Raw genomic sequence first — 14,193 nt, forward strand, 5'->3', positions numbered from 1 at the left:
TTCCTCCATACCGCGAATGTATTCTCAATTATAAAACAGATGTCAAAGAAAGAATGGGATAGTGAAGCAGCCAACCACAGCTTAATGAGGAAGAGAGCTAGCAATTACGGACAAATACTGCAGAACAAAGTGGAAATGGCGGGTGATTCCACGGCAGAGCAAACAGAGAGCTTTACTCATGTGGAATTTAAAATAAACACAATGGAGAAAGATCTCTTGTCTGTCAGCTGTAGTAAAATTGTAAATGGTCCTTATACTTGTATACAATTTCACCACAATCATCCCTTAGTATCTCTTAGTATGCAATACAGAATACTTGCTTTGAAATGTTAATTTGATACTGAGCGATCCCCTCTACTATTAACCTGGCAGATAATTGTGGAGAAGGAATTCACTCTAAGGTTTTAAGTTGAATCTGTGAAAAGGTGCAGGAGCCAAAGTGGCAGCTGGACCTCAGGCTGTTGCTTGTTTAAAGTTGCCTTTATCAATTTCACCACCTCCAAGCATCAATTTTATTCAAGGGCCAATAGCTTTCAACCTCAGGTGATGCCAAAACCCAACCACACACTCAAAAATTTGGCCCAGAGTTTGCTCTGGAGATGGACACTCAAACAGAATGGAAAGCAGATTCAGTTGTGGTTCAATCAATACATTTTTTAGATATTTATTCAGGCCCATTTGTTGATTGTGCTTCTACAAAGATACAAAAACAGCCGCCAGTGAAAGTATTGATTGAGGGAGTAGCTTACTGAAATAAAACATGGGACAAGCAAAGAAGAAAGGCTACTATTGATGTACTTTACTATCGTTTAAAGTTATCTAACAAGTGGTACTTTGATGCATAACTGATCAGTGAAGCATCTAATTATTTCTTGTGCTGCATCAAAGCAACCTTGCAGTGATATTTTCAAACATATTTTATTGGGTCAATTGGACTGCTCTGAAAGTTGAGGTCATTACCTTGGACTGAATCATCATCCAACTACTTGAAAGAGGCAGACTTCATCTTGGATCAAATAAACCAATTATAGGATCCAATGATCCCACAAGCTTCTGACTCACTCTACTTTTGAGCCGTAGCCCACACTAGTTGAAAATCAGCTTCAAACTACACAAATTTCAATTAAAAATAATGGCACAGTGCAAGATTGTTAAATTAATCCTCAGCATTAGGACCAACTCTACTGCACCACTACTTCTAAAGAAGGGCAGTTGCAACACTGGATAAGGTGGCGCGGTGGAAAACCATATTTGTTCAAGAGTCATCTGAAATTCCAGTTCAGGAACCAAAATAAGAATGGATAGCAGCCCATTCAACTAAATTGAGATTGGTCATGAGAAAGTTGAATATCTTCCCATCCCGGAACAGCTCTTTGACTACATGCCAGAGATCAGGGGATGGTAGCATAGCGGTAATGTTACTGGACTAGTAATCTAAAGGATTCCTTGTCTTCATCAATGTGCCTGTCACAGATGCATCTGTCCATGACAGTGTTGGTAGAAGTGACCACCTCATAGTCCTTGTGGAGAAAAAGTCCCATCTCCACAATGACGATACCCTTCATCGTATTGTGTGGCACTACCACTGAGCTAAATGGGATATATTCAGAACAGATCTAGCAACTCAAAACTAGGCATTTATGAGACACTGTGAGTCACCAGTGCAGAATTAAATCCAACCACAATCTGTAACCTCATTCTACCATTACCATTAAACCAGGGGACCAACCCTGGTTCAATGAGGAGTCAGGAGCAGTACCAGGTATACCTAAAACTGAGGTCCCAATCTGGTATTGCTACAACTGACTACATGCACGTTAGATAGTGGAAGCAGCATGCTATTGACAGTGATCCCACAACCAATGGATCAGATCAAAGCTTTGCAGTCCTGCCACACCTAGTCATGAATGCTAGAGGATAATTTAACAATTAACCATAAGAGGAATCTCCAAAAATATCTCCATCCTCAATGATGGAGGAGCCCAGCACATCAGTGCAAATGTAAGGCTGAAATATTTGTAACTATCTTCAGCCAGAAGTGCCGAGTGGATGACCCATTGTGGCCTCCTCTGGAGGTCCCCAGCAACACAGTTGTCAATCGTCATAAATTCGACTCACTCCATGTGATATCAAGAAATGGTTGAAAGCACTGGATACTGCAAAGGCTACAGGACCTGACAATATTCCGGCAATTGTACTGAAGATTCGTGCTCCAGAACTTGCTGCTTCCTTAGCCAGGCTGTTCCAGTACAGCTACAACACTTGCATTTACCTGGCTATGCGGAAAATTGTCCTGTCCACAAAAAGCGACCCTCGCACCTCGTGAACAAATAAAAATGTCAACAATTGCAGTTGAAGGTTTGCTTGCTGAGTCAGGGCCAGCCCTTCTGTTCCTCCTGGTCCACAAGTAGTAGTATAAGAAGCATTCAGCTGCTGGAGGTGCCAGGTCCTGCCTCCATTTTGCAGGCCAGGATTCTTGAGGTGCTATTTTTAAAACCCTGCCAAAATGCCAGGCACAGAGCCTGATTTAAATACTAGAACGACAGACGCACCTCTTTAGGGGTGGCTCTGAGGCTGCCCAAATCCATTGTGCTTAAAACATAATCATGGTGGGTTAGAATTGGGTTTTGAAGATTTACCAATTTAACCCACCTTTCTTTCTGCTGTCATGGGGTGCAAGGGGATGAAGGAGGTTAAATTTCCACAAACCCCTCCCCCTCTCGCCCTTGAGAAGAAATAGAGAGAGCACGATTCACAAATATGGATAAGGTGTGTTGTCATCCGGTGGGGCAAAGGCATGTGTGAAAGATTTTAGGAACCCAATTTGACAAGTCACAGCTGCCCAGCACTGAGTTTCTGTGAGGTACTGGTTAAATCCTCAGTGTGATCCACTCCTGAAATAATGAAGGGTGTCACATGGAACCCAAGCGAGGTGCAGGGCAACGTGAATCGCCAGAAGCCAAACTGGATGTCAAACAAGCACCAGGTGCTCGGAATCAGGAAAAGTAAATCAAGGGCAAAATACTGCGGATGCTGGAAATTGGAAATAAAAGCAGGAAATGCTGGAAATGCATTGCAGGCTTGACAGCATTTGGGGAGAGGGAAAAGAGTTAATGTTTCAGGTCAATGAGCTATCATCAGAACGCCAGCCTGAAACAGAGGTCGGGATTTTCCGATCCTGCCGCGCCCAAAGTCAATGGGTGTTTGGCTGCCTCTCCGAATTTACTGTCCCATCCGCAGTGGGTTCCACCCCAATCCCGGCCATAGGCTCCGGCCAGAATCTTCTGGCTCCGTTAGTGTTGAGCGTCATGGTGGGCTGGGTGGGGGGGTGCAGGGCAGGGCAGGGGGACAATGTGGCGTGAAGGTCAAAAATCAGTTTTACGCTTTCATGAAACCAGTTTGCAGTTGTCTACTCCGCCCATCAATGGCCACGTTTCCCACCTCCACATGTCAGGAACGTCATTTTAATACATTTGCATCTCATTATAAGCCCTGTTCACCAGAATCATTCACTCAGGTCAAATTTACCCCCCACGTTGATGTGACTTCGGAACAGCGTGCTTCCCGGCTGCCTTTAAAAGCTGTACACCTGGCGACGTGAACTTTGAGGGGAATTCCGAGGTGAGTGCACACAAGCTTGCTCAGTGTTCACGAGCATCACCCATGGGGCATCAAGGAAGAGGCACCACGCGTTCGCAAGGGGCACAGGCAAGTCACATTTTCCTGGCTGGCTTTCAATGCAGTGCCGGTCAGACTGTGGGGGTGAGAGGGGTGAGGGGGCTGTGGGGGGCAAGGAAGCACAGACAGACTGAAGGAAACACTCAAGTGCATGCTGGGTGGAGTGAGGGAAGAAGCCACGCACTAAGAAACGGCTGTCAAAAGTGAGCATTCTTCCACAGCTGAGACCGTTCAGCTGCAGCTCCATTAAGATGCTCGGAGTTGGGCCTCTGAATCTTTCCTGCCAACTCAAGCAACACAAAAGCATGAAAGTGTCACCAAATACTCCAGAACGTTTCACCCCTCAGCACAGACTGCAAATTAATGTGCGTTTTAGGGGGCAGTAGAACAATTGGCCAACTGGGCAAGTCATAGAAACCCCTTGTGAAAGGTGACCATGGAGCAGTCACTGGTGGAGGTGCTCACAGCCCCTTGCAATGTCTTTATTAACATTTGAACCAGTATCCCTCATGGTTCAAGCTAACAGTGCAGCCTTGCAGTGTGGGTTAGGAGAACCCCTGTGCCTGAGCTGGGAGCACAGCATGCAGCCCAATGGGCAAAGCTGCTGCCCATTGGTCAAGTGGAGTGGGGCAGAGGTGGGTGGGGTTTCGGACAGCCAATGAGCACGTTGCACATTGGCATATCCAGGTGGTGGCCAGCACTCTCCTGCATGTGTAAAGGGGCCTTCAGACTTAACCAAGAGAAGTTCTTAGGACACCCATGCTAACCCATGCGATTCCCTCTTTGAGCCTGCAGGAGGAGAACATCAGGATCATGGAGCCTAGTGTTTTAGCGGTATGCCTCATGGTTTACAGAGAAGAAGAAGAGAGCAGTGGGGGCACGAGGTTCAGCAAAGGGAGGAGCACCTCCCTCAAGATGAAGGCTGCACAGCTGAGGATCCACACTGAGCTGTCACTCGTAGGCACCTCACTAGACCCAGGGTCAATAGATGGCGCATGTCATTTCTGCAGATGACTGAGAACCAGTGTCTCCGAAGACTGCATATGGCTCGGGAACTGGTCGATTACTTCACCTGCTGCAGGATTTGGTGTCATGGGGCCAAGGAGGGAATCGACTGCCAGTGACTGTGAAAGCGACCATGGCGGTCGCTCAATTTCTATTGGCTCCTTCCAGTGCTCCACAGGTGACCTGCGAAGGGTCCCACAAGCCTCCACACACAGGTATATCCAGGAGGTCACGGATGGCATCTTCGCGATGGCACACAACTGGCATTTTGACCGGGATCAGGAAATCCAGGAAGCAAGCGCTGGGATTTGTGCAGATCTCCGATTTTCCACAGGTGCAGGGTGCCATCGACTGCACTCACGTATCATTTACTGAAGGAAACACTCAAGCGCATGCTGGGGGTAGTGAGGGAAGCCAGCCACACACTAGGAAAACCTTGTGAAAAGTGAGCATCTTCTGCAGATTAAATATCATTGGCAACAAGCGGTCAACTACATCATCCACAAGGGCTTCCACTCACTGAATGTTCAGCTGGTCTGCAGCCCACCACAAGTGCATCCCACAGTTCTGCACATGATTCCCAAGGAGCATCAGTGACTCCTACATCCTTAGCAGGTCTCAGAACCCTGACACCTTCCAGGGTCCAGAGAGGATGCAGGATTGGCTCCTCCGGGAGAAGGGCTACCCACAGAGGACATGGCTGATGATGCCCATGTGGCGGCTTCAGACTGCAGCAGAGCAACAGTATAATGAGGCTCAGGCTGTGACCAGGACTTTGATGGAGAGAACGATAGACATTTTGAAAATGAGGGTCCGTTGCCGCGACAGGTCCTCAAGAGCACTGCATTACAGTCCACCGAGGGTGTCCCACATCATCGTCACTTGCTGTGTGCTCCATAACCTGGCACTGCAGTGAGAGGGGGACCTGGCTGAGCAGCAGATGGAAGAGCTGCATGACTCCTCTGATGAGGAGAACATTAAAGGGGATGATGGTGATGAGGTCCTTGAGGGCGAGGACGCTCGTGATGAGGCCATCACACTGGGCAGATGATGCACGCTCGAAAGGCCCCCATAGCTGCAAGATTCGTGAAGAATGATGACAAGATGCAGCGAGGACACTCCTGACATCCTCACCTTGCACCTGTGTGGCTGTTGGCAGTGCACATACCCTCAGTGCTCAGGCTCATGTCATGGAGATGCAGCAGAGGCCCTAATAGTCACTGGATTCCATGAGGATGATGACGACATGCAGTGAGGACACTCCATAGATCTTTAAGAGAGGAGAGTGCGAGTGGAGGACCCTGAGCCAGGCAGCCAGTAGCACCTATAGGAGAGTGTGAGAAGAGGACGCTGGGACAGGCAGTCAGCCATACCTAGAGGAGATTGCGAGGAGGAGCTAAATTAAAAAACAGAACATCCAAGGTAATAATCTCGGGATTACTACCTGAACCACAGGCAAACTGGCATAGGGTAAATAAGGTTAAATGCGTGGCTCAAAAATTGGTGTGAGAGAATGGGTTTCAGTTCATGGGGCACTGGCACCAGTACTGGGGTAGAAGGGAGCTGTTCCAGTGGGATGGGCTTCACTTGAACCGTGCTGGGACCAGTGTCCTGGTGAATCGAATAACTAGGGCTGTAGAGACGGCTTTAAAACAAATAGAGTGGCGGAGTGTCCTGGAGAGGGGATACGTAGGCTTACAAAGCAAAAGGATATGGCAGCCTTGCAGGGCAGCAATTTAGGTAATGAAACCCGGAGTGTGGCAGGAAGGGACAGAGCGTACAAACATAAAAAAAAGCAGCAAATACAGTCAAAGGGGGAAAAAATGGTAAAAAAGCAAAATTAATGGCTCATTACTTAAAAGCACTTAGTATTCGGAACAAAATAAATGAACTAAAGGCACAAATTGAAGTTAATGGGTACGATCTTATAGCCATTACAGAGGCATGGTTACAAGGAGATCAAAGCTGGAAACTAAGTATTCAGGGTTATGTGGCTTTTCAAAGGGACAGCCAGGAAGGAAAGGGTGGTGGGGTAGCTTTGTTAGAATGAGATGGAATAAATGCAATAGCAAGAAATGATCTTGGATCATAAGGTGTAGAATCCATATGGGTGGAGATAAGAAATAACTAGGGGAAGAAGACACTGGTGGGAGAAGTCTATAGGTCCCCTGACAGTAGCTACACTGTAGGGCAGAGAATAAATCAGGAGATAATGAGGGCATGTAAAAAAGGCACTACATTAATCATGGGTGACTTTAATCTTCATGTAGATTGAGAAAATTAAATTGGCAGAGATATCCATCAGCAAGAATTCATAGAGTGTATTCACGATGGTTTCCTAGAACAATATGTTATTAATCCAACCAGGGATCAGGCTATTATGGATCTAGTAATGTGTAATCAGACAGGTTTAATAAATGATCTCAAAGTAAAAGATCCCATAGGATACAGTGACCATAACATGGTAGAATTTAGCATTCAGTATGAGAGTGGGAAACTTGGATCAGAAGCAACTGTGCTAAACTTACATAAGGATAATTACAATGGAATGAGGGCAGTGTTGGCTGGAGTGGACTAGGAAAGGAGTTTAGCAGAAAAGGCGGTTGATGAACAATGACAGACGTTTAAGAAAATAGTTCATGACTCACAACAAAAATATATCCCAGTGAGGAAGAAAGATTCTGGGAGGGGATAAACTAACCATGGTTCACCCAGGAAGTTAAGGATAGTATCAAATAGAAAGAAAAAACATACAATGTGGCAAAGATTAGTGGTAAACCAGAGGATTGGGAAAATTTAAAAAACCAACAAAAGATGGCCAAAAAAATAATAAAGAGGGAGAAAATAAACTTTGAGGGTAAATTAGCAAGTAATATAAAAACGGACAATAAGACCTTTAAATATTTAAAAAGGAAGAGAGAGGCCAAAGTGAACATAGGCCCCTAAGAGAATGAGGCTGGGGAAATAATAATGGGAAACCAGGAAATGGCAGAGGAGTTGAATAAATACTTTGCATCAGTCTTCATGGTAGAAGATACTAATAGCATTCCAAAAATACTAAATAATCAAGGGGCAAAAGGGAAGGGGGAGTAGGAAGTAAATATAATAACTATCACTAGAGAAAAAATACTAGGGAAGCTCATTAGGTAAAGGCTGTTAAGTCCCCTGGACGTGATGGGTTGCATCCTAGGATATTAAAGGAAGTAGCTACAGAGATAGTGGATGCACTGGTCGTAATATTGCAAGAATTCTTAGTTTATAGAAAAGTCCCAGAGGATTAGAAAACTGCCAATGTGACACACTTATTCAAAAAGGGAGACAAAAAATAGGTAACTATAGGCCAGTTAGCTTAACATCTATCATTGGGAAAATGTTAGAGTCTATTATCAAGGATGTAATAGCAAAGCATTTAGAAATGTATAATATAATCAAGCACAGTCAGCATAGATTCATGAAGGGGAAATCATGTCTGACAAATTTATTTGAATTCTTTGAGGAGGTAACAAGCAGGATAGATAAAAGGGAACCAGTAGATGTAATATATTTGAATTTTCAAAAGGCTTTTGATAAGGTATCGTACATAAGGTTACTTAATAAGATAAGAGCCCAGGGTGTTGGGGGCAGTATATTAGCATGGATAGAAGATTGGCTAACTAATAGAAGACAAAGAATTGGGATAAGAAGGGCAATTTCGAATGGCAACCTGTAGCTGATGGAGTGCCACAGGGATCAGTGCTGGGGATATAATTATTTACAATGCATGTTAAAGACTTGAATGTACTATTGCCAAGTTTGCGGATGATACAAAAACAGGTGGGAAGGCAAGTGGTGAGAATGACACAGTCTACAGAGGGATATAGACAGGTTAAGTGAGTGGACAAAAACTTGGCAGATAGAATATAATATGGGAAAATGTGAGGTTATGCACTTTGGCAGGAAGAATAGAGGAGCTGAATAGTATTTAAATGGGGAAAGACTGCAGAAAGCTGCGGCACAGAGGGTTTTGGGGGTCTTCATGCATGAATCCCAAAAAGCTAGCATATAAGTTCAGCAGGTAATAGGGAAGGCAAATGAAATGTTGGCCTTTATTTCAAAGGGAATGGAGTATAAAATAGGGACCTCTTGCTAAAACTATACAAGGGACTAGTTAGATCACATCTAAAATACTGTGAATAGTTTTGGTCCCCTTATCCAAGGAAAGATATACTGACACTGGAGTCAGTCCAGAGAAGGTTCACTAGGTTGATCCCGGGTATGGAGGGACTTTCTTATGCGGAGAGGTTGAGTAGGTCAAGGGTTACGGGAAAAGGCAGGAAGGTGGAGTCGAGGGTTACCATTCGTCATGGTCTCATTGAATGGTAGAGCAGACTCAATGGGCCGAATAGCCTACTTCTGCTCCTATGTCTTATGGTCTTCACATTGCCTCTGTGAATATCTGACATCTGTCTGGTTGAGGGCAGCTCACTTATACTCCATGATCAAAGTCATATCTTAGAGATGTAGCCCTAAAACTTTAAATGCACCTGATCCTTTGCCAGCCATCAGCATCTGTCACCTTCAGGAGCACAACATCACCAGTCACAGATGCTGAAGAGATGGGGGGGCCAGCCCCACCTCAAAGAGAGAATGGTGGAACTCTGTGCTGCCTGCCCACAACATTCTTACAGCAATGACCAGCACCATCGAGGTGCAGGCATCATGTCCAGTGAGTGTGAAGCCAAATCATCACTTTGTTCTGAAGGTTGCACACTGAACAGGGAAGAGGCCCTGGACTGAGACACCTGCCTTTATCTTGTGCAGGAACCAAGGTTTCACACCTGAGTGACACAAACATCATAACTATGAGCCAAAGGCAAGGAGGTATTCTTGGGAGTTTATTTACAATAGTGAACATTATGTACAAGTGATTAACACCCATGCCCGGGCTGTGCAACTACATCTTCTTAACTTTCCTAACCCTGCCACTACGTCTTGGTGCTCCCCTGACATCCATAGCGGAGGTAGATGCAGCCTGCTGACTGTGACGCCCTGTCTGTGATGACCTTGGCAGGCATCCTCTGGAGGGCTGAGACCTGGAGGGCCCCAGCCTGCTTTCAGCGTCCACCCTTTCGAGGTGGCAGTGGCACCCTTCTTGGCCTGTGGATCTGGAGCTACGGAGGTCACAGGAAGAGAGGATTCTGATGGGCTGGACACTCCCAGAGCCACCTGAGTGGATGGCCCCATGGTGTACCTGCTGATCCTCCTCCCTATGGGTGCCTGAGTGCCCCTGGCTGACTCCTTGAGGAGAAGGGGAGTGAGCTCGATCTACCCCACACCCTTCTTGAGCTAACACTGTTGGAGGCTAACTGTGGCATCAGTGATGGAGTTCAGCCCGTGCAGCAGTACAGGGCCAATGTCCTGGGCCAAGGTCTCCATGGGCCTTGTTGACCTCAGTGCATTGGCATGCTGGCGCTATCACCTCAGACTGAAGGCAGATGGACTCCTCCATTGTGCCTTGCAATCTGAGGAGTGCAGCAGACATCCCTTTCTGATGTTCCTGAGCTTGCCTTTGCAGCTCCAGCAACTGAGGTATGACCGACTCCAGAGGCTTCTCATCTGACTCAGACTCAGCAACATTCTGGCCTCCAGCAGTCCTCCGCGTGCCGGAAGCCTGGGAAGTTCCTGCTGCCACCTGCTGTGGATCAGACAGTGTGACCCCAAGGCTACTCTAGAACTAGGTCCCACCAAGGTGTGTGTCTCTGCGCTGGTGGAGGGTGTGGGTGAGCGCTGTGCTGGGACTTCAATGAGGCTGTCGTCAGTTCTTCTTCTGAGGTGTCTTCAGGGCCTGAGTCAAGGACTTGGCTCCCCCTCAGCTGCTTCCCAGATGTGCCTGTGAAAGCAAGGAGAGATAATTAGTGCATGGCAGGGGTCTGCGGAACAGGGGAACTGAGTCACAGTATGGCTGTCTGATGAATGGTGCGCTGCTGGATCCTCACTTGGTTGAGCACCGCTGACATCACCATCAGCACAGGAATGGTCCAGATCCTCAACGGCCAGCTGGATGGCTCTTTTTCAAAGTCTGTGAGGACCTTGATTTCAGGCATTTCTCCATTGGTCTTCAACCTCTCCCTATTGTTGGGTGCCAGCTTGCCCTGCATGAATAGAGATGGTGAGAGTGTAAGCAGGATTCCTGCCAGGCCAGATGAGAAGGATGCCTGGCATGTGTGGGTGGTGAGTGGTGCCACGGATGGGATGAGGACCTGATCCACAGGGCAGATGAGGGTGTGAGAGAGTGAATGGTGATGTCCCTTGAACTGGCAATGAGTGAGATCCCTGTAGATATGTGATGGGCTTGTGAGTGTGTGAGTTGAGAGTGATGAAGAGAATGATTTACCCTGGCAGAGCGGAGGAAATCATTTAACCTCTTGTGGCACTGCATGGCTGTCCTCTTTTGTAGGGTGTTGGCACTGACCACCATTGCCACCGCCTCCCATGCTGGATTGGTGACCTTCCTTGCTAGAACGGGGGTAGAGGACTTCATGGCGGCCCTCCATAGCATTCAGTAGGTGCCTGAGGGAGGGGTCGCTAAATTTGGGGGCTGCGTGTTTCCTCCCTTTGGCAGCCATGACTTTACAGCAGCTTCTGATCCCTTAGGGAGTGCTAGCTCTGTGCACGGGCGGCCTTTAAATATGGCACCCGGATTACTGAAGGCCTGAGGTGACAGCGGGGCGGGTGAGTCAGAGGCATGTTTCTCAAGAATGCATTATTCATGAGGTGAGCTGCTATGGCGCGAAAAGCCACCATTGAGGCAGGTGAATAAATGTTAGCTTCATTAGGTTCATGACATGACCAGATGGACTTTTTTTTTTAGATCCTGAATCCAAAGGGATTAGAAATGTTTGTCTTTGGAGAAGAGTATATGGCCAAGGACAACCTTGAAACCATAGAAAATAGGTCAGTAAAACTTATTGACTTAAAGAAAACAGAAGAAATTTCAATTATTGTCATTAGAAACAAAGCAAAGTTAAATTGAAGAAAATGAAAGAACAGGAAGACAGGCTAGATGGGGGGACAATGAGGCACTTAAAGGAGTGTACTTTAAATGGTAAAGTTTTCACTTGTTCTATTTCATTGCTATAATGCTAAGAAAATCACCCTGAAAATTACAGTAGCTTGTGAGAATCTTAATACATCCTGGAGTTGTTGTCAGTCAGAGCGCTAAATGGATACTTGCTTATATATTAATTACCATCATTTGATTAAAAGAATTCAAATATTTTATAAAGGGGCTACAGCTGTACTTTAAAATATTTTTACCAAATCTGTGATTAGGGGGCAAATACTAAAATAAAAACCTTCCTGTCTCTTCTCTCAGCAGCAGGGGTCCTACATTAAACACGTATTAGCCATAGTTTTTACTGGGCACAATGCAAACTGTCTATAGTTCACCTGTTTGAAATAAACTTCATGATCAAAGTAATTTATTGGCTAGAATGCTGCCTGTTAAGGATGGTAGATAAACCTAAGATGTTTCATGCTTGTTGCTGTGGATGGATTCTTCAGAAACACTGGCACATTTAGTCATGGGAACCCCAGTAGCAATGCAGAACTTTACAGCATCAATATAGACTGCAAATGCTCATGGCTTTAAGCAATGGTTGACAAAAAAAAGATAATGAGTTGAATACTAAAAGAGCAAAATATATCATACTCAAAATGAGTTGAATATACTCTTGAAGCAAGTGACACTGATAGAATTGGAAGAAGATGAATTTACCAACCTCAGCTTGCTTTCGCCATATATCAATGTTCTTGCGTTGAGCTTTTGAGAAATGGTCCCAAACCTTTTGCTTCGAAGCAGCCTTGAAAACTGCAACAATCTGCTCAACTTTGGTGAACAAGGAAGTCAAACAAAACAACCAGTTTATGTTTTGATCAGGAATTAAGGAAACAAAGCAGAGACACACAGGGGCTAGCATTGTGCTGCTTTTAAAACATTATTAAAGGCACTATATCATCCTTGAGGCAAGAAAAATCAAATTTTAGCACTTGACTAGCATGGGTTGCCAACCCTCCAGGATTGGTCTGGAGTCTCCAGGAATTGAAGATCAATCTCCAGGACACCACTGTATGCAACCCTCGAAAAAAAAATCATCGGGATATTAAAAACGGTTGTTTTCTTTTTATCATTTTCTTTGAACATTTCTCTTTGCCAGAGATAAAAATATTGAAAATGGGGAACAAAGGCTATTTGGCTGACATTCAAGCATCATCCAATTGGAATAATGAGTCTTTTTGCTTTTCATTGGCATAGGAAGGCAGTGTGTCACAAGGATGGACATGCTGGCCAACGAAAGGCTGGAGAGTGGGGGCAGGTCATGTGATGGAGCCTCCAGGAATACATTCAATCACAGTTGGTACCCCTATAGGTATCGGAAATTATCAATGAAATGGTGCCTTTAATCCTGCCAACTAATGTCTCTGTTGTACTTACAGTATGCCAACTGCAGATGGGCTCTCCTCATGCCTCAATGTCTCCACCATTAACATTATTTACCCCTTTGTGTACTTATACAGACTTATGGAAAAAAATCTATGGATGGAGTCTGATATTTTATCATCAAAATCAAGTTATTATACCTTATATCTGTTTATGTCCCCAGTGGTTCAGTCTAGTTTGTATGCTTTGTATACAATACAATACAAATGTATTCTTTGAGAAAGGAGAAGTGGAAGAGGTATGAAGACCAGTCTTTATATACTGCTACATGCAGAAAAAAATGGGAGGGGAACAATGGTCTTTCACTGAATGTACTGCAGCCCTCATAAAACTTTACAAATTCCACTATCTCCTCTCAGCCCTGTTCCCCAACTGAGGGCTCCAGGAGGAGCAGGTGGCCAGAAAGCCACTCTTCCATATACACCTAGGTTCAATAGTTCTAGGTGACAGTCTGGGGGGCCAGAAAGAATGCAATTGGCCTCACAATCCCTGTAGACTTGACCAGGTCTTCTTTGTTTGCTTCATGGACAGACACCAGTGCATTCCTCCCCAGGATGACAGCTGGTACAATTCTTACTGTTAGCCACAAGAAGAGGCATTTCCCCCGCTATGTCAACCTACAGCCCCCTTTGCCCCGACAACCAATGTTGAGGTGAAAGGCTTAACACAGCCCATACTAAATAATATGTGGGGTATATCAACCCATGAGAGCCTAGGAAGTAGTCAGCAATGCGGGCCTCCTTTTCCTGGGGTCCTGCGAGATGCACATGCCTTCCCCAAACACATACAAACCATGTCCTAGAGAAGTAAATGGCCATCAAGGACCTGCCTCTGAACCTGGCCCAGATTATTGAGTTAATTCACCACCACCAGTCATTCTGGACAGCCTACCTATTCTCCCCAGCCAGGTAACCGTAGGCTAGCACCAAAAAAACATGCGATGTCCCTTAAGCACATGCTAGTTGCAACCCATGCATAATCACGTGCTAGGAAAACTCAGCCGACAGTTCACCCAATGTATTCTTTCACAA

The 14,193-nt window shown here is 45.5% G+C and overlaps 1 protein-coding gene across 4 annotated transcripts in view; it reads right to left on the reverse strand.

The window, feature by feature from the left end:
- enox1 (ecto-NOX disulfide-thiol exchanger 1) overlaps nucleotides 1-14,193 on the reverse strand; it is a 303,520-nt gene that overhangs the window by 127,331 nt on the left and 161,996 nt on the right. For all 4 annotated transcript variants that reach the window (XM_041211429.1, XM_041211428.1, XM_041211431.1 and 1 more), the window contains one exon: nucleotides 12,444-12,550. In XM_041211429.1, the coding sequence (XP_041067363.1) occupies nucleotides 12,444-12,550 (107 nt within the window). The remainder of the gene's footprint in view (nucleotides 1-12,443; nucleotides 12,551-14,193) is intronic.

This window comes from Carcharodon carcharias, chromosome 18 (assembly GCF_017639515.1).
Source record: "Carcharodon carcharias isolate sCarCar2 chromosome 18, sCarCar2.pri, whole genome shotgun sequence".
Lineage (NCBI taxonomy): Eukaryota > Metazoa > Chordata > Chondrichthyes > Lamniformes > Lamnidae > Carcharodon > Carcharodon carcharias.